This window comes from Crotalus tigris, unplaced genomic scaffold (genome assembly GCF_016545835.1).
Source record: "Crotalus tigris isolate CLP2741 ecotype Arizona unplaced genomic scaffold, ASM1654583v1 scf7180000018048.2368360, whole genome shotgun sequence".
Classification (NCBI taxonomy): Eukaryota; Metazoa; Chordata; class Lepidosauria; order Squamata; family Viperidae; genus Crotalus; species Crotalus tigris.
This window is the reverse complement of record NW_024096794.1, coordinates 1200774-1222414: the sequence shown is the minus strand read 5'-3', so window position 1 is coordinate 1222414 and position 21641 is coordinate 1200774. Positions and strand designations below refer to the sequence as shown.

The 21641-nt window shown below is 37.3% G+C and overlaps 1 protein-coding gene across 3 annotated transcripts in view; it reads left to right on the top strand.

Annotated features, from left to right (window-relative positions):
• The window catches only part of MDGA1 (MAM domain containing glycosylphosphatidylinositol anchor 1), a 335448-nt gene that overhangs the window by 242185 nt on the left and 71622 nt on the right, over nucleotides 1–21641 (top strand). For all 3 annotated transcript variants that reach the window (XR_005557135.1, XM_039347052.1, XM_039347051.1), the window contains exons 11-12: nucleotides 19583–19760; nucleotides 21001–21024. Coding sequence is in view for 2 of the 3 variants with exons in the window: in XM_039347052.1 (XP_039202986.1) it covers nucleotides 19583–19760; nucleotides 21001–21024 (202 nt within the window). In the remaining variant the exon portion in view is untranslated. The remainder of the gene's footprint in view (nucleotides 1–19582; nucleotides 19761–21000; nucleotides 21025–21641) is intronic.

The window sequence follows — 21641 nt, the reverse complement described above, 5'->3', positions numbered from 1 at the left end:
ATTACTTCTGCTGGGAATGAAGTCTATATGTGACAATAGCTTTTAAAAAAAACCCCAAAATATAAATTTCCCATTCACAGTTATAAAGTAGGCATTACAGATATATCTAAATAGCTTGCTTAGAGAGCATGTTCATATAATAAATGTGACTGGAATTTGATATTCAGAGCTCACTTTCAGAATATGCACATATAGATGCTAGCAGACCATTATGCAGTAAGGGTATAATTAACAAATAAGACCCTTGTTGAAACATAAAGTGCATATCTGGAACTGGTAAGATATATAGAATTTGACGCTAGCATAACATTTGATACTAACAGGATCTTGATGGAAGTGTGGAAGAATGGATAGATGGGAATTTAAATAGAAGTAAATAGGATGATATTATTTGTTTTATAGCACACATCCTCCATAAATTCAGAGCAGCCTATGTAGCATTACCTCCCAGTATTTCTAAAAAATCTTAATTGGGACAGATTGAGCTAAAAAAATAGCAGCTGGGCCAAAATCATGAAGTATATGAAGGTCCACAGGATTGTCTGGGACACTATACATCCTCTTCATGATCTGTTTTCCTTGTTACTTTCTGGGATGAGGCTTCATGGTATACGAAGCAGAACATCCAGATTCAGTCACAGTTTTGTTCCATACAGTATTAACCTTGTGAACTCTTAAGCTTCCTCTTTCCACTATGTATTTAAGATGGATAGTGATTAATATTTATATGTATTTATATGTAAGGGTGTAGGTATATACATATGTGGTGTATAGCATGTTGTATGTGTGTTATGTATGTGTACACGTTTGAGAGCAGGCAACAGAATTTCATTTCTAATGTGTGCCAGTGTGCCCACAGTAAAAAATGACAATAAAGGTTATCTTATCTTATATAATAATAATAATAATAATAATAACAACAACAACAGCAACAACAACAACAATAATAGTAAGCTCAGAGAGAACTGACAGGTCATTTCAACCCTGAGCTTGGTTGTTTTCTTGCAGACCTTTCAATAATAAAAATAAAATAAAAATAATAAAAATAATAAAAGTTGGAACGGACCCTGGAGGTCATCTAGTCCAACCCCCTGCTTAGGCAGGAAACTCTGTACCATTTCAGACAAATGGCTGTCCAGTCTTTTCTTAAAGACTTCCAGTGTTGGAGCATTCACAACTTCTGGATGCAGGTTGTTCCACTGATTAATTGTTCTAACTGTCAGGAAATTTCTCCTTAGTTCTAGATTGCTTCTCTCTTTGGTTAGTTTCCATCTGTTGCTTCTTGTCCTGCCTTCTGGTCCTTTGGAGAATAGTTTGATTCCCTCTTTTTTGTGGCAACTCCTGAGATATTGGAACACTGCTATCATGTCACCCTTTGTCTTTCTCTTCATTAAACTAGACAAACCCAATTCCAGCAACCATTCTTTATATGCAATTTCTCAAGATTCATCAGGCCTGTACACTAGCCAGCAATTTGTGTTGCTTCCAGTGCAACTTTACATGTGTCATCTTTTATCAAAGCAGTCTGCAGCTAACATTTCATTTGCTCCTTCAGTGCTTTTAGGGATTAGAATCAGGATGAGGAAAAAAAATACTTGTCATAAATACACAGGTCTCTAATATCGGAGGTATTAAATCAAGCTTTTGTCTGAAGTTTATGAATTCTGAATGTATTTAATTCTTTGAGGCATGTAAGTTTGCAACTGCTAAGGCTGTAAAGACAGCAAAAACAAAATCAAAAAATACTGGGGAAAGAAAGTGTGAAAATGTGGAAGAGTGCACTAAAGCTACAAATATCTACACTTCCATTATCAGTTTTAAGTCCTTCTGGAATTCTACCAAGCCAATTTTCTCTCCTGACTAGTTGTTTTAAAAGATCTGATCTCACAAACCTCGGTGTCAATTTTAGACAAAGAGTGTTGTCTTCGTCCTTTGACACTAGAATTAGCAATCTGTATAATAAAGAGTTGGGGTAAAGAAAAGTTATAATAGTTAAGGTTGAACTTGGGTAAAATTCAAGATATCAAAAAGAACCTCAGGGTAAACCCCTCAAGTTTATTAAGATTACATCAGTATTGGACAAAAAAGATTTTCTGGGTTGCGAAACTCAACAAAGGTGTATGTTGCTTATAGTACATTACATTTAATTTTCTATTTCCTTTAGGTCTGTGGTTTAATAAGCTTTTCAGATCTGATTCATAGCTATGCAGGATACAAAGACTGTGCAAATGTTCTGCAGCAATCACTCCCTTCACATTTAGGAAAATAATCATTTGTACGGCTAGTGTACTTCAAGCTTTGTTATGTACTGTATTTCTTCACTGATTGGAATATAACTACTACCCCTTGTCTTAATTTCATGGCTAAAAAAAGCCATCACTGATTGTATGTCACCTTCTCTCTTTTCATCTCATAGTTATACTTTTATATAAAGAGGCTGCTTAGTTAAAACCTGTCAATTTCTGACTCTCCTTAATTGGTTGTTGTTTAGCCACCCTGTCATATGAGCAGCTAAAGTTATGAAAAAAATGTTTAACAACAACCCTCTCGCAAAGCTTTTGACATCTCTGTAAGAAACCTAAATCCCAATTAGACTCTATTCTTGCCTCCAGACTCTTGTTGTCCCTTGTTCTGCTAGTGCTGCATATCCTGAAGATTGGACAAGAAAATGGATATAATTCAATTCAGGTTTCCAAATTACTTATCGATAAGATTCTCTGTGGCAATATGGGCAATACTAAAGACTGAGAATCTTAGGTTTCATCCCATGTCCAAAGGCCTTTGGGGTAGCAGACTTCATTAAAAACCTCCTTGGCTTGGAGACCTTAGAGCACATGGAACCAAACAAAAGAGATTTATGAAAGGTCAGAGTAAGCCTTTCACAAATCTCCTGATGTGCATCAAGAGGGTTGATGATCCCAGTAAACATCACTATGCAGACATTTTAGTGTTTGCAGTCTATTCTCGAGTTCAGTGTAAACAAGGACTTCATTTGTTCTAGCATCAGTGAAACACTGTACCCTGTCTTTTATTGCTTGATACTGATAGCAGACATCTCACAACAATGTTTTCAAACTTCACAGATAATAACATCTTGTCCTACAAATTACCCAATCTCATGCCTCCTAGATATATTGGACTTACATCTTCCAAAAATCTCAATTAGTGTTTCAATGGCTATGACATGATTGCAGTAATACATCAAATCAAGAAGACAATTTTAGTAAAAAAAAAATACTCTTGGTTTTGCTAGTTGCTTTGTAGATCAAAGGTAAAAAGCTAAATGCCCCTCAGATATTTTATATTTCCAAACTATTTGGAATTATAGAATTATTATCTGCTACCTTTAGCCTATTATTGGAACTAATAGCTAAAGCCCAAGGCATTTGGAGGATATTAATTATCCTGCTTTAGACAAGTCATTGTCCTACTCTGTGTGCATTTACTTTTGAATTCTACAAAAGTTATAAAGAAATTTAATGTCAGCCATCATCTCATGAATAAAAAAATTATAAACATTTTTAGACCTGAACTGGGTTATCATATGAAATTGTACGATATGTACAATTATCATATTTTTCTTAAAAATTGTCTATTTAGATCAAAATCTGATTTAGCTTTTTGCTGTTTATTTCAAATTCTTCAAGTTCTTAAGTTTATAATTATTTTTTCTTTTGCTCAGTGTTGAAGTGAATTCACTGAATTCCACTATACTTTTTGTTGTTCAGAAGGTCTCTAATACTTTTAAGTATTAAAATGATTGGAAAGTGAGGCTTGCAGATTTAGTGTCCTTTACAAGGCTTTGCCATGATTGTGAACAAGGTAGCTAATCCCTTAATCTTCTGACACTGCTGTTCTGTGTCCAATGTAGCTGTCCAATGCACCTGTGGGGCATCTCTCATCCCCTCCTTGTCAAGAAATGTTCCAAAGAACTGGCTTACTCACTACTTTTTTAGTCTTTGCCACAGTCTTTGGCTCCACTTTTGTGGATATGTCTTAAGTCGTCATGCTTCCCCCAAAAGTTGCAATTTTAATTTCATTTTTGGGTGGTTTTTTTCCTTCCTTTTTGGAGGAGGGGGTTGCCTGCCGTGGAAACAAAGAAAGTTGATTGATGATGATGATGATGGTTGATGATAATGATGATTCAAGTCTAATTACCAATCAGGGAAAAACTTTAACCTCTCCAAATTATTTTATTTGAAAGCTTTACGAAATGTTGTATTTTATATGCGTCAGCTTTTAACACATACTTTGTGCTGTTGATACATGTTAAACGGTCCTTCATAAGTTCAGATCTTCCCATTCTGGTTCACCAGTATTGTTTATCATTCACTGATTCTCAAGGCCAGTATATTGTAATGTGGGTAATCCATTTTGTGCCTTTTCTGATGGTTAAATGCTACTAGAGGTTATTTGTAATGTGTCCATGTTTCTATCAAAGGGAAAGCTAGCTCTGCTATTCAATACAATTTTCTTGTTTTAATTCCTCTTTGCAAAACATTTTCTAATAATGGAGAAAGGTGTGGGAAGGGAAAGACACCACAATACTGTTATTAATTCAGAAGAGGGGAGATATATTGGTGAACCACTGCGAAGAACATTTTAATTCTCCTTCTCCAATTCTCTATGTGATTGCTTTTAATAATTCATTTAGAATTTTTTTACCACATTTCAATTGGCTCTCAATAGATTCTATTCCTGTTCCGTAGAGCATACAGTACTCACTAAAAATTAATAGATGCCCAACACCCTACAATACTTTGATGTCTTTTTCATCCTTAGTAGATCATGCTCCCACTGTTTTATTGAAGTGTTTTCTTATCTATAAACTATGGGGTCTCTAGCTACATTCTATGTATGAATGAATTCCATTGATATTTTTTCCATTTCTTTCCTCTTCTTACATATTCCTGTTTTAAGGCCAACAAGAACATTTCTAGCGATCAAATATTTTTCATTCTTATTTATTCATTGTTGGTTTCCTCTCTACTCACAATATGAATCAATTCCACTAAAATATTCAGGACACATGGAATCACTTGGAAAAGTTGTGTTACATTGGCTATCTATGCAACTTTCTCTAGGATAAATCTAGAAGTAAAATATGTTTAATAGTAAAATATTTCATGAATACTAAAATATTTCTTCAGCATCCTATGCAAAAAAATATTTTATTTACAAAGATGTCTTTCCTGCCTTACATCTTAAGTGTTTTAGGAAGCTTCCAATGGTAAATTTACAATTAAAATCATATTTCTAAATTGTAACTGTTGCGTCCCTCGCGAAATGGCAATGACACGAGAAGCAGTTGTAGTTCTCAAGAACTTCTTTATTTCTGTTCAGCATACTGGTTACAAGATGCCGACAACGCCCAAATCTCCTGGCCTCTTTTATAGGCCATTCCCGGGCCAATCTGCAACATTTGGCGTGCCAGCACCCGTGCATGCGCGCAAGTGCTGGCGACAGCCAGTCTGGTCCTGGGCAGCTTGCACCTGCCCAGGACCATTGCAATGCCCCGAGCCTGTTTCCACAGGCTCAGGACATAACACCCCTTCCCCCCCGGCTAAGACTATGATCATACAATAACAACATACAACCCAATGCGAGCGTGGTGCCCATACTACCTAGTGCCAGGTATTTCCTCTGCTGCTATCATTCCCAGTGTTCTATTTTCCTATGTGTACAGGAATGTTCTTTGTTAACTCTGTTTTGCCAGTAACATGTTGCTGCAATGCCTTATTTAGAGTGCATTTGTAATCTGCACAGATGTGAATGTCCCCATTTGCCTTAAGAGGCGTGACAATGGGGGTCTCCCAAGGACTGGAGTCGACAGGTTCTAAGACTCCTTGCTGAATCAATTTGTCTAATTCAGTGTCGATTTTACCCTTTAAAGCAAAAGGGACCCTTCTTGCTTTGACTCTAATAGGGGTGACAGTGGGGTCTAACTTCAGTGACACAGGGGGTCCTTTGTACGTGCCCAGCTGGGGGCTGAAAACATCTGCAAATTCTTTGCAGACTTCTTGTAGGTCAAGTGTTTGCAGACTATTGAGCCCTGTGACGTGTATTCCCAAGGCCTCAAACCAATCGAGTCCTATGAGACTCGTTTGTTCCCCCTCTACTACTACTACATCTAGTGGACCTTCAAAATCCTTATACTGTACGTTAAGGGTGGCTTCCCCCTTAACACACACCCTGGAGTTTTGAAAGTCTGTTAACACAATGTCGGAAGGCCTCAGCTTGGCCTGAAATCCGCTGCCAGAACAAATCTTCCTAAACGTGTGCATGGAAATGATCGAAAGTGCAGACCCCGTATCCAGTTCCATAGCCAATGGAACCCCTTGTAGCTTCACTTTAAGTGACAGCTTTTTCTTGATGGGCTTGTGTGTGCCTGTCTTGTAAATGCTTCTTCGTGAAGCGCAGAACCCCACCTTGTTTTGGCTGGGAACCCTGGTACCTTTCAGGCGCAATTCTTCCTGAGGTTGTACCTTCTGACGGCCCAGACACACAGCTGCAATGTGTCCCTGCTTTCTGCATGCCCTACAGATAGCGGAGCGGAATCTACAGTCGGTCCTCTTGTGGCGACCTCCACAACCGAGGCACTTGGGGAGAGCTGAAGAGCTTCCTTTCTGTTTCCCTTCTTTCGTGGGGTAGAGACGGTCTACTTCATCGTCAGGATCCTCCTCTGGGTTCCTTTGGGCTCCTTCCTGGTGCACGGACGCAGCCTCTGGAGTGCTTCTGATCGGCCTCATGTTCTTGATGGCGCCGCCTGCTGCCTCTTCTGCAGTAACCTCTCTCAAGGCATCTTGGAATGATAAGTCTTCTTTGGCAAAAAGTCTCTGCTGTAATTCTCTATGCCTCAGTCCGCATACAAATCTGTCTCTCAGCCGTTCTTCTAGATCCTTGAACTCGCAGTGTTTAGCGGCTTTTCTCAGCGCAGCAATGTATTCTTTGGCTGATTCTCCGGGTCGCTGATCCCTCTGTTCGAAGGTATGGCGCCAAGCGATGACAGACAGCTTGGGCTGGAAGTGTTCCTTGAGTAGTTTCTTGAGATCTGTGTAGTTAACAGATTCTAGAGGTACAGGTGCTGCTATGTTTTCAGCGATTTCGAATGCGTCTTGACCGCAAACGCACAGCAGGGTGGCGGCCTTCAAACTATCTTCTCTTACTTGGTTGACTTTAAGATAGTTTTCCACCCTGGCTACGTAGGACTCCCATCTTTCCGGATGCGAGACGTCAAATTCTGAAAGTCTTCCAACTTTTGCCATTTTTGTAGAAAAGGAAGGGTCTATCAGCCAGCCTACCCCCGATGCTCGCTGGATTGGCGGGTAGCTGCCGAGTCAATGCCGTTCCTACCGCTCAGGACTCTCTTGGGTAAGCTTACACCTGTCTTCGGTCGATGTAAGGCAATCCCATCCTCGTCACCAGTGTTGCGTCCCTCGCGAAATGACAATGACACGAGAAGCAGTTGTAGTTCTCAGGAACTTCTTTATTTCTGTTCAGCATACTGGTTACAAGACGCCGACAATGCCCAAATCTCCTGGCCTCTTTTATAGGCCATTCCTGGGCCAATCTGCAACATTTGGCGCGCCAGCACCCGCGCATGCACGCAAGTGCTGGCGACAGCCAGTCTGGTCCCGGGCAGCTTGCACCTGCCCAGGACCGTTGCAATGCCCCGAGCCTGTTTCCACAGGCTCAGGACATAACAGTAACATCATATGAAACACAAAAATAGAATCAAAAACCAGTATACAGGAATATAAATATTCTAAATTTATTAAAGAATGGAGACCAATTGAAAGAGAAAATAAAAATTATATTACAGAATGCTTTTAGAAAAAAAGTAACATCTTTATTAGCTTCTGGGAAGTCATTAATTGAATAAAAAAAGGGCTTTCCTGGAAAAACATTCCAAAGCTTAACCATAATTGAGCAAAAGGTCTTCCTCCTAATGTCATCTTTCTAAAAAGACTGATATATAAGAAGGTGAGCCTTCAAATAATCTGATCCCAAGACTTGAATTAGGGGCAGGAACAGTTTATGGATTTTTAGAATCTTTTAGTTGGTCCCCAAACTGCTTAAACCTAGTGCTATTGTTTGCAAACCCTCTCCAAATCAGCAACACTTTTGGAGTGGACCTTCAACATGCTATACCAAGCTTGGTGTGGTTCTTAAGTTGACTCAATCATGGTTATGAGCCCATTGAGACATGGTATCTCTAGTTTCTCTGTCTAAAGTTATAAATGGCAATAAATCTGATTTCTGTCCAGATTATTGATGCTTGCCTGTTTATAGCCAATTAGTTTTAAATGGATCTCAGGCAGATAATTTAGGAATGCAACATGAAGAACGTTTAGGCCGAACAAAGAATTATGACATGTAAACGAACTATTTCAGGAAATATAATTGTTGATAGATAGATAGAGCAATATAGAAATATGCTATCTTGTTCCCATGATACTACCATTTATGTCTCACAATTGCTTTCTTCCAAACTTCCAATACTATTGGCTATTATTTCTTGAATGATTGATAGAGAGGAAAAAAATGCTGTTCTGAACTTTCATTCCATCATTTCACATTGACTGGGAAATCTATGTGTCTCACTGCTTAATTGGGGAAAAATGAATGGCTCTGTAGAGGAAAACTGTTCCTCTCCCCGTCTGCCCCAAACTAAACAGACATTCCAGTTCCCCCAAAGACCTCATTGTCTTAACAAGCACATGTGAAAACTCCACACATGCTAAGACAATACAAAAACAGAAAAAGATGAATTGAGAGAGATTCCTTCTTTGTATGGAGTTTTATGGGTCTTCACCATAGGAACATTGGGAGTTATTGGGTGAAATTCAAGGCTTTTAATACATGTCATTTATCTATATATTTTTTTCATTCTTTTAATCCTGAGTATGATAGAATTTTAAGCTGTTCAGAGCTGATCAGCAATGGGAGTGGTATGTTAGGCTTAAAATAAAACATTTTAAACATCAAAGGGGATGCCAGAGGACTTACCTCCAAGTGATCAAGGGAATGAGGGATTTTTCAAGAGGAGCACCTTCACTTTGGATTCTTCTGCCCCCATTCACACACACCTTTTCTCTTTCTAAAAGGGACCATCAACTATCCATTTTTACTTAATTTTGATCCTTTTTCATAGGACCTTCGGAAAGGAGGGGCTTCAGAAATGGACAGCAGGGAATAGCTGTCATTTATCTTATTTTGACTTTATTAGATTATGATGATATATACTTTTTCTGTTATTATAAGCCACTAGAATCTAGTGAGTAGGAGACATATATATTTTGTAAACAAAATGATCTAATATGCAATATGTCAATATGCAAAAGTGTTCCCCAGTGACATCTCTATGACATAATGCCAAAGAAAAGATATTAGGAGGATGTATGCAATGTAGATGAGAGCCAGCTGGGTGCAGTGGTTAAGGTATCAGACTAGAAACTGGGAGGCCATGAGTTCTAATCCTGCCTAAGGTCAAAGCGAGCTGAGTGACCTGGGCCAGTCAGTCTCTCAGCCCTAGAAAGCAGGCAGTTGCATATCACTTCTGAAAAAACTTTGGCAAGAAAACTGCAGGGATTTGTCCGGGCAGTCTCAGAGAATAGGACACAATTTAGTGGGGGGAAAATGTAACATGGGTACATTTGCCATTTCAGGTGAGCTTATGATACTGATATGTCTCATATTCAGCTGAAAATTATTATTTGTTTGATCCTCTTATTTGGAAGAATCGCTCTCAGGAAGCTAAAGTTGAACCCTGAAACCATTATACGTCTTCGGTAGAATTCTGGCCCCATATAGTATATAGGATGACAGCACTCATGTAGATTATAGTGACATGAATTGGTCTGTTCCCAACCCCTCTCTTTTATATCTCTTTACCTATATGTTCATTGCTTCCTCATTTACACATCAATCCATACTATAAAAAGTAATTTTCATGAAAAATCAGATTTAACCATTTGGTCTATTTATCAACTCATACGCCAATTAATCACAAAGTCACTCTTCATAGCTTATACAATAGGATTAAAAAAGCAAATTAAAAATTGACAAATGAAAATAATAAAAACTAGCCCTGCCCCTGCTCCACTCCCTGCCCCGCCCCCACCCTGCCTGCCCGCAGGGCCACTCACCGCCTCCAGGGCCCGCCGCAGATCACTCAGGCAGCCCAGCAGCTCCATGGCAGCCACGCCCTCTACCTGTGCCCCGCAGCATCCACTGTGCGTAATGGGGCATGGGGGCAGAGTCTTGTCTATGCTGCCTGGCTGCCATGTCCTTGGCTGTGCTGCTCCACGTGGGCCACGCTCAGGGGCAACTCTCCTCCAGGGGGACTGCTGGTGAGGAGGGGGTCACAGGGGGAAGCAAGGCTGGGGCAATGATATGTGTGCCCACAGAGAGGGCTCCGAGTGCTGCCTCTGGCACGCATGCCATAGGTTCACCACCACTGTCCTAGAGTTTCACTTGGGATGTCTGCAGCATGCTGCTTATGGGTATGGGAAATAAGGTGGTTTCCCCACCCAGTCTTACTTTCCTCAGATGAAGTGGGAGGAGGTAAAGGCAAAGAATCAAGACTGAGAACTATTCTCTGCTTCTCCTTCAGCTCCATTGGCAGCTGACTGCACCCAGTGATGACTGAGCTCATTGCTGGGTCCTACACTGGTTCATCCACTGAGGATTGAGAATCTCTAATAAAGCTGCTTCCATTTCCTCCAGCATTCTTGCTTGGCTGTATATTTTATTAACTGTTCCAGAGTAATATAGGACCATAGCTCTAGGATAGTGTGTTCATGAAAGAAAGTATTTTTTTAGGGGGGAGAAGAAAAATACAAAGATAATAAGAGAGCTGGGTAAGAGATAATGTCAGAAGCCTTATATGAAAAAAAATCTCCCAGATTGAGGGATTCGATGCTGTTGTTTCTGTGTAGAAATGCCAACATCAATCATTCAGGAGAAACATTTTGCAGGACTATAATACATTAGCAGTGGTCTGTTGAATAAGAAGCCCCTTGTGGATTAAAAGGGTCTTGCAAAAGATCCCTCTAGTCTATAGTTACCCTAAACTTTTGTTTAGCTTTAGGTTCCTAGTGCTTAAAAGAAATAAATTGGAAAGTTAACGCTAATTTGAGAATTCTGGGAATTAAAATCCACAACTTGTTAAAATTGTCAAGGTTGAGAAATCCTGGTCTATTCAATGAATAAAGTTGTCATTAAGACCAATATACAGTGAGGCTTCAGATATAGGAAGTCCCTTGCCTTTTGTCTTCATGTGAACAAACAAAGAGAAAATCTTGCATTATAATTCCCAGACCAAGAACTATGACTAAACATCTGAGAATGGTTTAAAATGGTAGAACACCACGGCTTGTTCAAAAGTTTTTAATCAGAGTTTCCCAGGTTGTAGTCCAGAAGATTTCTTGGTAAGTTTGCTACTTGCACAGTTCAGAAGTTTATTTATATGGAAAGTATCTTTTTCTTTATCTGCTCTTATAAGTCTGTTCTATGTTACTTTTATGTGTTTGTGTGACATAGTTCTTTTTTCACAGATTATAGAAAGTAGGGATAAAAAGAAAAGATATAGTTCACATCATATTTTTCATGGGACATTAGACCCATGTAAGGTTTTTTTTTTCTTTCACAATTAATGTTTAATTATGTATTGATCCAGTCTGAATTAAGTTTCCCTGAAGACATGATAGGAGCAGACTGGTTGAGACAATCTAGGCAAGATGGACTTCTGAAAAACAAGCCTACCGCAATAATTGGGATTAACAGCTTCCCACTTATATTACAATAGCTAACATTTTAATGAAATAGATGTGATTTAATGTGTTTTTAATTCTAATGGTGCTGTTGCTTTTTGCATCTGCATTTGTTTTCACATATGCATATATGATCATGCAAACTATGCAAGAAAGCTGTCAAACTATGGGAAAATGTAAGGGTTGATCTTAAAACCTGATATCTAAAGGCCAGGTGGCCTCTAATGGGTAAATGCCTAGATATAAATGAATTATATGACTTTATCATGCATGCAGTTCACGTTTCTACAAGACCATGAAGTACAGTTTTACAAAATCAAACTTGCAGATTACAAGATTACTGAAAAGTAAAATGCAATTCTACAAGTCTTTTATTCTACACATTTGCAAACAGAGCAAGCACAGAGGAATCATTAGTATTATCAAAGTCATTCCATATCTGCAAATTATGCTATGGGAATTGAACTTCACACAGTTGAGTATATCAAATATAAAGGATCAGTTGTCCTTAAAGTTAGGACAGCTGTCTCCCAATCAGAAATGCTTAGTTCAATATTGTAAAATAGCCCTTCTTCTTTGATGCTGGAATTTACCTCGGTTTTATTGTAAGAGCTTATGTTGTTTCCAGGAAATAGTAAAATGACACATATGAGTGCTTACAAATTTTTGCTTCTGAGTGTGTTTTGCTTGGTAGGAGATCAATAGAAAAGCTGAAGTCTAGGGTTGCCATGTGAATCCCCTTTGCATTAAAATGGACTCTAGCAAGATTCCAGAAGCATAATAATTCTTCCTTGTTTGGTTTCAATCCCTGAGAAGCTTTTTTATTCTAAGTAGCAGTCATGCAATCAAGAGAGACTCCCTTAAGCTCTGTTTAAAAGAGCAGAAGCAAGTAAAGAGAAAAACAAGAGTAAAACCTGCTTGAAGATGCACGAAGAAGAACATAGTCACTCAAGGAGCTTGGAGTTTGATCATCTTGAGAAATAGCACCATCTGTAAATTACACAGCTGCATTGCAAACTAGAATTGATACAAAAGGTTAGCATTACTTGTGCAGCTTTTAAGTATTAATGCAGAGTGTGCCAAGGATTGTAGAATAAGACTGTTGCACAGAAGCAAGAGAGCACTGATCTTTCACTTCATATATGCAAACTACTACTTCAGTTGAGATCATGCAGCTCCAAATTGCTTATTAAACTACAGGAAATGTGTACAGATTATTTGGGGATGGTACAATGTTTATTAGAGACACAGGATGAGTGAAAAAAAGCCTTGTCTTTCTCTTACCTCTTTATTTCCAGTCCAAGTCAGAAACCTCTTAATTTCTATTAAAAACTTAAATGAGCATACAAAATGTATTATGCATAAGATCCTATATCGCAGGGGTCCCCAACCCTCAGTCCATGGACCAGTACCGGTCTGTGGCCAGTTAAGAACTGGTCTGCACAGCTGGAGGCCTGCAGCAAGTTTGCAGGGGTCTGGGTAGGGGTGGGAGAATGGCAGGACATAATCCAACTTGCTCTGTGCAAAGGTTCCCCAGCGCTGCGCTTGCAACTGGCTTGCAACATCTGAGCTCAGCATCCTTCCTCCTCCTCCTTCTTGTGCTCTCTTCTTCTGCCTCCTCCTCCTCTTCTTCCTGCTTCCTCTTCCTCCTGCTATTTTTTCTTTCTCCTACTCCTCTTCCTCACTTTCCTCCTCTCCCACTCCCGGTACCCCAGCTGGGTTTGTGCTCACTTCGCGCAAGTCTCCAAGTTTCCAAGGCAAGTGCGCACCAGCCTAGCTTGCAACCGGAGGGCCCCAAAACCTCATTGGAGGGGGATCCCCCCCAAGATATGTGTTTGTGAGGGTGCTTTCTCAGGGTGCAAATAGGGGTAAGGAGAAGCTACCTTTCATTTTAAGCACTGTGTTTTCAAGGGAATCTCTCTCTCTTTGTACCTTTTCTAAGACCACTTGAGTTTTTTGCTTTTGTTTTGATGGATCTTGGCCATGTGGTGTCTAAAAGTGGCCATTTGAAACAACTATAATATGTAGAGGTAGCTATGTTCATCTTTTGTAGCCCCCCCCCCCCAAAAAAATTTAAACACCACACATCTTGAGTGTACATCTGAATCTCTGAATTAGTGGATTGTGGACAACAATAAGTTGACCTGCAAGGCAGTCTCTAGCTTAAAGACCCTAGACTGAGTAGACCAGTTTAAGCATGCCTGTAATATAATTAGGAAAGGGATTGCTGCCTTGACTCATCAAAGCATTGATAGCCATATACAAGTTAGTATCTAAATGCTAAATGCTGATCAGATTTTGGCTTTTCAGCAAGTCACTAAAAAAAAATCTGGGAATATGAGGAAAATTATTGCCTATTTGTTGATATAGAGAAAACATGGGCTAACATGAATAGGCCTGAATTAGGACATGTTTTGCATAATTCTAGAGAGATAATTGCTAAATAATATAAATCATGAATGTTTAGTGAATGATTCAAGATTGGAAATAACACAAGGGTGTTTCATATCCCTTTGGTTGTTTAATATATTTATGAATAAATATTGTGATTGTGGTCTTGATTAGGAGTGTAAGTGCATTATATACAGGCAATGACATGTTGCTGGATACAATCTGAATGTTTTGCTGTAAATATTAGAAATACTGCTTGATGAATTTAGAAGTATGAATCTGAAACTTAATGTATCAAAGACCAGGATGATTGTTTGACAATGAAAATGAAACAGAATAATGGGTGTACCAGAGGACAATTTGTTTTAAGGTTGGTCAAATAGTGCCTCAACTTCATTTTATTTTCAGCAAAGATAGAACAATTTTATAGACTCTTACATGAAAAAATAAATCTGCTGGACCACAGATCCGTGGTATTAATGGGGGATTGGAATGGTGTTTTAGACGTACAAAGGGACAAAAAAGGCTCTTCTCTTCTTTTTAAGCAGGCAAAATTACCTAAAGCCTTTTTTGATATGAAAGAGGACTGGGAATTACGGGACTATTGGCGGGAATGTAATCAAGAGGAGAAAGACTTTACCTTCTTTTCAGATAGACACCAATCCTTCTCAAGAATTGACTTCTTTTTGATTACAACGGACTTATATAATAGAGTAAAGAATGTCAAGATTTTCCCTAGGTCTTTGACGGATCATAGTCCAGTTTGGATGGAGTTGACTCAAGAAAAAGAGGAGAGAAGATCCTGGAGGGTGAATGAGAATTTATTTAGACAAGAAAAAAATGTTCAGAAACTAAAGGAGTGTTTAAAGGATTACTTTGTTTTGAATATGTATAAGGGGACTTCAATGTCAATGGTATGGGATGCAGGGAAAGCATTTATGCGTGGGATTTTGATAAAAATGAATAACTGTCATAAGCAAAAACAGATTCAGAAACGTAAAGAATTGGAAGATGAAATTAAATTAAAAGAAAAGTCTTTGATTTTAAATCCTTCTGATGAAAGTATTAAAGAATCTTTAAAGTTGTTAAGAACACAATTTAATATGTTGTTAGCAGATCAAGCTGCAACCAATTTATTGTTTATGAAACAAAACACATTTTGTAATGCTAACAAGCCAGGGAGATGGTTGGCTTATCAGTTGAGAAAGAAACAGAGACAGAGAACAATAGATAAAATAAATTACAAGGGTAAATTAGTTTCTCAGAAGGAATTGATTAAGAAATCTTTTTTGGATTATTATCAAAAATTATATAAATCTACTAATGTGCAAATTTTAGAGATAAATAAATACTTAAGTGAGGTTAGTTTCCCTAAATTGACAGAGGATCAGAAACATGAAGTTAATGGTTTAATTACTAAGGAGGAAATTTCGCTAGCAATTCAACAATTGAAACCAGGGAAAGCACCGGGTACGGATGGGTTAACAGCTGTTTATTATAAAGCCTTACTGGAGGAGATGACTCAACCATTAGGTGATCTTTTTAATGGCATTTTACAGGGTCAAGAGATTCCTCCCTCATGGCGTACTGCTTTTATATCATTGATTCCAAAGGAAGATCAAGATCTTACTTTACCTAAGAATTATAGGCCTATATCTCTTTTAAATGTGGATTACAAGATATTTGTAAAAATCTTAGTAAATAGGCTTATGAGGGTTGTGCACCACCTTGTGCATAAAGATCGATCTGGGTTCATAACTGGAAGGTATATGAAAAATAATGTCAGACAAATTATTAATTTATTAGAATATTTAGACAAAAACAACCAAGTTCCTGCAGGGCTGATATTTTTAGATGCTGAAAAAGCTTTTGATCAATTGAATTGGCATTTTATGTTAAGAGTAATGGAAGAGATGAATTTTGGTGAAAAGATATTGCAAGCTCTTATGGTAATATATCAAAAACAAACGGCATAACTTATCGTTAATGGAGGTTTGTCAGAGGTTTTTACAATAGAGAAAGGTACTAGACAGGGCTGCCCATTATCACCGTTGCTGTTTGTCTTAACACTGGAAATACTGTTGATCAAAATTCGAGAGTCGCAGGAAATTAAAGGAATAGAAGTTAATAAAAAAGAGTATAAGTTAAGAGCTTTTGCGGATGACTTGGTTATCACTTTGTCGCAACCTACTTATTCTGTAGTAAAATTATTACAGCTGATTCATAATTATGGTTTGGTTTCGGGTTTTAAGATTAATGTTAATAAGACAAAAATTTTACCTAAAAATATGACTAGTCGGGAGAAGCAGACTTTGGTTAACTTGACGGGTTTTGAAATTGTTAATAAGGTAAAATATTTGGGGGTGATGCTATCTGTTTCTAATGCAAAATTATTTAAAAATAATTATGAAAGGTTGTGGGTTAGGGTACAGAGAGACTTGAAGAATTGGGAAAAGTTGCAATTATCCCTCATGGGAAGAATTGCAGTGATAAAAATGAATATTCTACCCAAGTTTCTCTTTTTGTTCCAAATGATACCGATTTTGAAGAATGAGATCAATTTAACTGAGTGGCAGAAAGGCCTTAATAAATTTATTTGGGCAGGGAAAAAGCCAAGGGTTAAATTTAAAATTATGCAAGATTTCCGTGAGAGGGGAGGACTCAAGGTGCCGAATTTGAAATTATATTATGATGCGGTGGTTTTAACATTAGTTAGTGACTGGGTAAATTTGACAAATTCTGATATACTTCACTTAGAGGGATGGAATTTACTTTTTGGGTGGCATGCCTATTTAATATTTAATAAAAAAATGGATTGGGCTTTTAAATCTCATATCTTAAGAATTTCTTTACTTAGGGTTTGGAGAAAATATTACAAAAGTGATTTTAAAGTACCATTATGGGCCGTACCTTGGCATGCAATAGAAGGAATAAAAAGAGGGGTTAAAATGGATATGGTGTCCTATAGACAGTTACTTAAATGGGATGGACAAAACTGGCAGTTAAAATTACGGGAAGAGTTACCACAAGAAAATATTATTTATTCTTGGTTCCAATATAGGCAATTATTAGATAGATGGAAGATGGACTGTAAGGTGGGTTTTTACAGAGAAGATGAAAATCTTATTAAGCAAGTGAAGGATCAAAGACAAACCCACATTAAGAGGATCTATGGGGTTTTAGTTGAATTGGATTCAGAAACGGAACTAATTAAAGATTGTATGATTAGATGGGCGCAGAATTTTGGTGAGCCAGTTCCATTGGACACCTGGGAAATTATTTGGGTGAGAAATGTCAAATTTACACAAGCACAGAACTTAAGGGAGAATTTTTATAAAATGTTTTATAGATGGCACCTTGATCCACAAAAAATGTCTTTTATGTACCCTGACTTACAACCTAAATGTTGGAGATGTGGTTGTATGGATGCTACTTATTATCATATTTGGTGGTCGTGCAGAGAGATAAAAGCATTCTGGATTAAGATATGGTGGAATATCCAGAGAATTTTTAAAAGGAGGGTAAAATTTACTCCACAATTATTTTTGTTAGGTATAGTTACTGATTGTGACACAAAGGAGGTTATATTGATGTTAAACTTGATAACAGCTGCGAGGCTGTTAGTAGGACAATATTGGAAGAAGGAATCTTTGCCTACATTGCAGGAATGGTTTCTTAAAGTGTCTCATTTGGCGGAAATGGCAAAGATTTCGGCTTTCTTAAAGGGACAAACGCAAGAGAAATTTCTTGCTGTTTGGGATAAATGGATAAAATTCATACAATTTAAATTTGATATAAAAAATATTATATAGTTTTTTCATAATTTTTAACTTTATATATATATATATATATTCTATTTTATATTCTTTTTTTATAAATTTTTTTAACTTTTTCTTTAATTAAGCCTATATTCTGCTCTGGGAGGTCCTGGGGGGGGAAGGGGGGGTTGGGTAGGGGCGGGGGAAGGGGGGTTTTGTTGGGTAATGTTTGTTTTTTATTTGTATATGTTGTTTTTTGTTTTTGTATTGTTTTTTATTTTTTGTAAAATTTATAAAACTCTTTAATAAAAAAAAAAAATAGTGCCTCAACTTCATTTTATTTTCAGCAAAGATGGAGAGCCAAGAAGAGACATCTGGACTAGGCAGGAAATGGCTCGCCTTATTAGTCAGGCAGATATAAGGACAGATATACATGCATTTAGGAGCAAGAGTAAAGGGAACTCTTCCTCGCCATTGTGTGGTTTTGATTTTTTCTTATCCACAGTTTAATAAATAAAAATGGATAAATGGAAGCATGCCCATTTACTATCTTCCTAAATATTGAGGACAGAAACTTGATTGGCAAGCTGTGCTAAGATTTCGTGTGATTTTAGAATTGAATGGGCAAACTCAGCCATTGTATTTGTAAATCCTAGCTTAGCACCATGTCAAGGCACCATGGGTTCCAGAACAAAACACAACTAAAAGAAAGCATGATGTAGAGTTGTAGGTGAACCAAGCCAGTGTGGCAACTTCAGTTCAGTCCAAATCTCTCAAGAGAAATTTAATTAAAATGGGGAGAGAATTGACGGAAGAAAGAATGAGATCACAGACTTTTGTCCCAAAGCTGATGAGTCCTTATAAATATACATTTACATACAGAAGAAAAGCTGGGATTGTCCATGTTGTCTTAATATGAGGAACTCTGGTGGCACAGTGGTTGGAATGCAGAGCCAAAGGTTCAGTCCTGACTGGCTCAAAGTTGACTCAGCCTTCCATCCTTCCGAGGGTGACAAAAGGAGGAGCCAGATTATTGAGGGCAATATGTTGACATTATAAACCACCCAGAGAGTTCTATAAAGCATTATGTGGCATTATATAAGTCTAAATCCTATTGCTATTGCTATTAATATGGACTTTCTTAAAACACTACAATTTTGAGAAATGTATATTTATCAATGCAAAGTGTCCTTGTGACAAAAAGCATTAATATTGTGCAAACCACGATTGAGTCAGCTTTTTGTTTGCATGTAACACAGTGGGAAATAGAACATCTGCTCCATAATTTTATGAAAGTACCTACTATACTAGTTAAAAACTTCTCATAATCTATTCAATAGAAACTAAAGTCCAAATCCATTAGTAGGTTGAGTTTTTATTATTATTACAGAAGTTAAAACAATTGCTACTTTTTAAATTTATGAACTTCTGAGATTCTGAGGACTCAAGATCCTTTTCCATATTTTAGAATTTACCACTAAATCAAGCATATGCAGGAATGTGCCAAATGCCAACAACTTTTACTCTGAATAACAACTAATAATTGACAAAGAGAAGAAATACTTGGAAAACAAAGCTCATAAAATTCCTTCAATGTTCAGTTTCCATAACTATCTACTCTTATCTAATTCAGTCCCGCCTTATATCTCTGAATCACAGCTGAATCACAGGGACTTGCCTCCTAAACCCATTTCTGTGAGGAAGATGGAAAAGGGCATGTTACAGGAATACCTCCTGACTGACTTGAAGGTGCCTCAAAGCTATGAACTTCGTTTGACACCCATAACCCGGTTTGGGATGGGGGACATGGCAACCCGTATCATCCACTATATAGAACGTGAGTGTCTCTTTCTCTCCATTATTTGAATGTTTTTGAACCCTCAAAGGCAGGTATTAACTGAGGGGAGTGTATTTCTTTTGACAAAGTCTTAATAGACCTGCATTATCTTCCCAGGTATTGAGGTCATGCTGATAGGTCTGTAATTTCCTGGATCCATTTTTTTTCCTTTTTTGAGGATGGGAACTACATCATCTCTTTTCCAGTCCTCTGGTAGTTCCCCTGTGTTCCAGGATCTTTGAAAAATATAGTTCAGTGGTTCCGATATTATTCAGAGAAATCTTTTCCTACTGATCTTTCCCATATATATTGAACAACAAATCTCAAAATTTCTTGGTGGGGAATTTTAAAAGTTATATCTCAACACTTTCAGAGATCAAGGTGATTTATATATATATATATATATATATCACCAGTTAATATGAAATATGTCATCAGTTTGCTTCCAACTATTAGGTTACATGGTCATTTTTATCCATGAATCATTTTAGGGGGAAATAAATAAATAGTACATAGATCAATGATCAAATAGCATCCTAGGTAAGTGTATTTAATTTAGAAAGAAACAATCGAATCTTTATTATGATTATAGATCATTGAAAGGTACAAGATCCAGAGGAATATGTGAGCCTTTATTTTAACGTCTAATGAATATCACACATTTTACTGATTTATTAGTATGGAATATAAAGTTGGACATGGTTTTATGCAAGCATACTATATAGCAATTTAATGGGAAAACAAGGGGCATCAAATTCTTTAGATATGGAGCTTTCTCCTACAGGATTTAATCCTCTCCCAAACTTCTTTTCATATGAAATGTAGTCTAATGACATGATACAAGGTACATCCTTTCCCAAATATTGGCATCCATTATTTTAAGTTATCTTAATTTCCACCAAGTTCAACGAAAGAATGGGATTCTTAATGTTTTCAATTCTGTGTAAACAACCCAGAGCTGCTTGATGAGTGGATAGATGGATGAAAAATAAATAAATATAATACATTTCTTATTTCTCAAAAAGAACACAATTTCTTGTGGCCAGTCTCTGTTAGGGCAATTTTCAAGATTTAAATTATAAATTATCTGCATTCAATCTCAACTTTGAATCTGCCCCGGAACAAAAGGATAAAGGTATTTAATCAGATCAAATCCAGGTACTTGTTTTTTTTCTCTTGCATCTTTAACTGTGTTAATATAAAGGTATTTTTATAAATCTATTTCTGTTTCCTTTCTCAGCAATCAGCTACCCTAACCCAGTAGGTAAGTGATTATTCCCCCGTGCTTTCTTTATCTTTTTATGTATCCTGCTTCTTAGAATTGAAGTGAAATCTTAATAGTGAAAAACATTCTTTGAAACTAAAATGTATTGAAAATCCTTGCTTACCACATGTAGTAAAATTAATTTAAAACACCTAGAATAATTTTTCACTTATACTCAGCCACTATTTGTTTTCTGGATCAATGTCACTTTTATATGCTTTACATTTCCAAGGAATTTTATTCAAGTAGGAATTATTTTAAATGTATCTAATAAATGAAGTGTTTACCAGCAAAGAATCAGCTGAGCCAAAGAATACAGCCAGACATAAAGGAAGATACTGTATGCATACATCATAACATATGATGTATGCAGTGCCTAAGCTTAGAGGTAGGATTAGCATTTTTAAATAAAAAGTAACAGAAAAGACAATTTAATCTATTTGTGTCAGGCGCAAATAACTAGATTCACACATGTAGAGTATAAAATAGCTACTTTATTGCTCAAGCATATTTCACAACAATCTTCACAGACTGGCAGTTTGCCACCAGAAAAACTAAGGAAGGTCCAACAGTATTCAAGGAGAGTCGGACTTTGTCTTCTTGTGTCTACATAATGA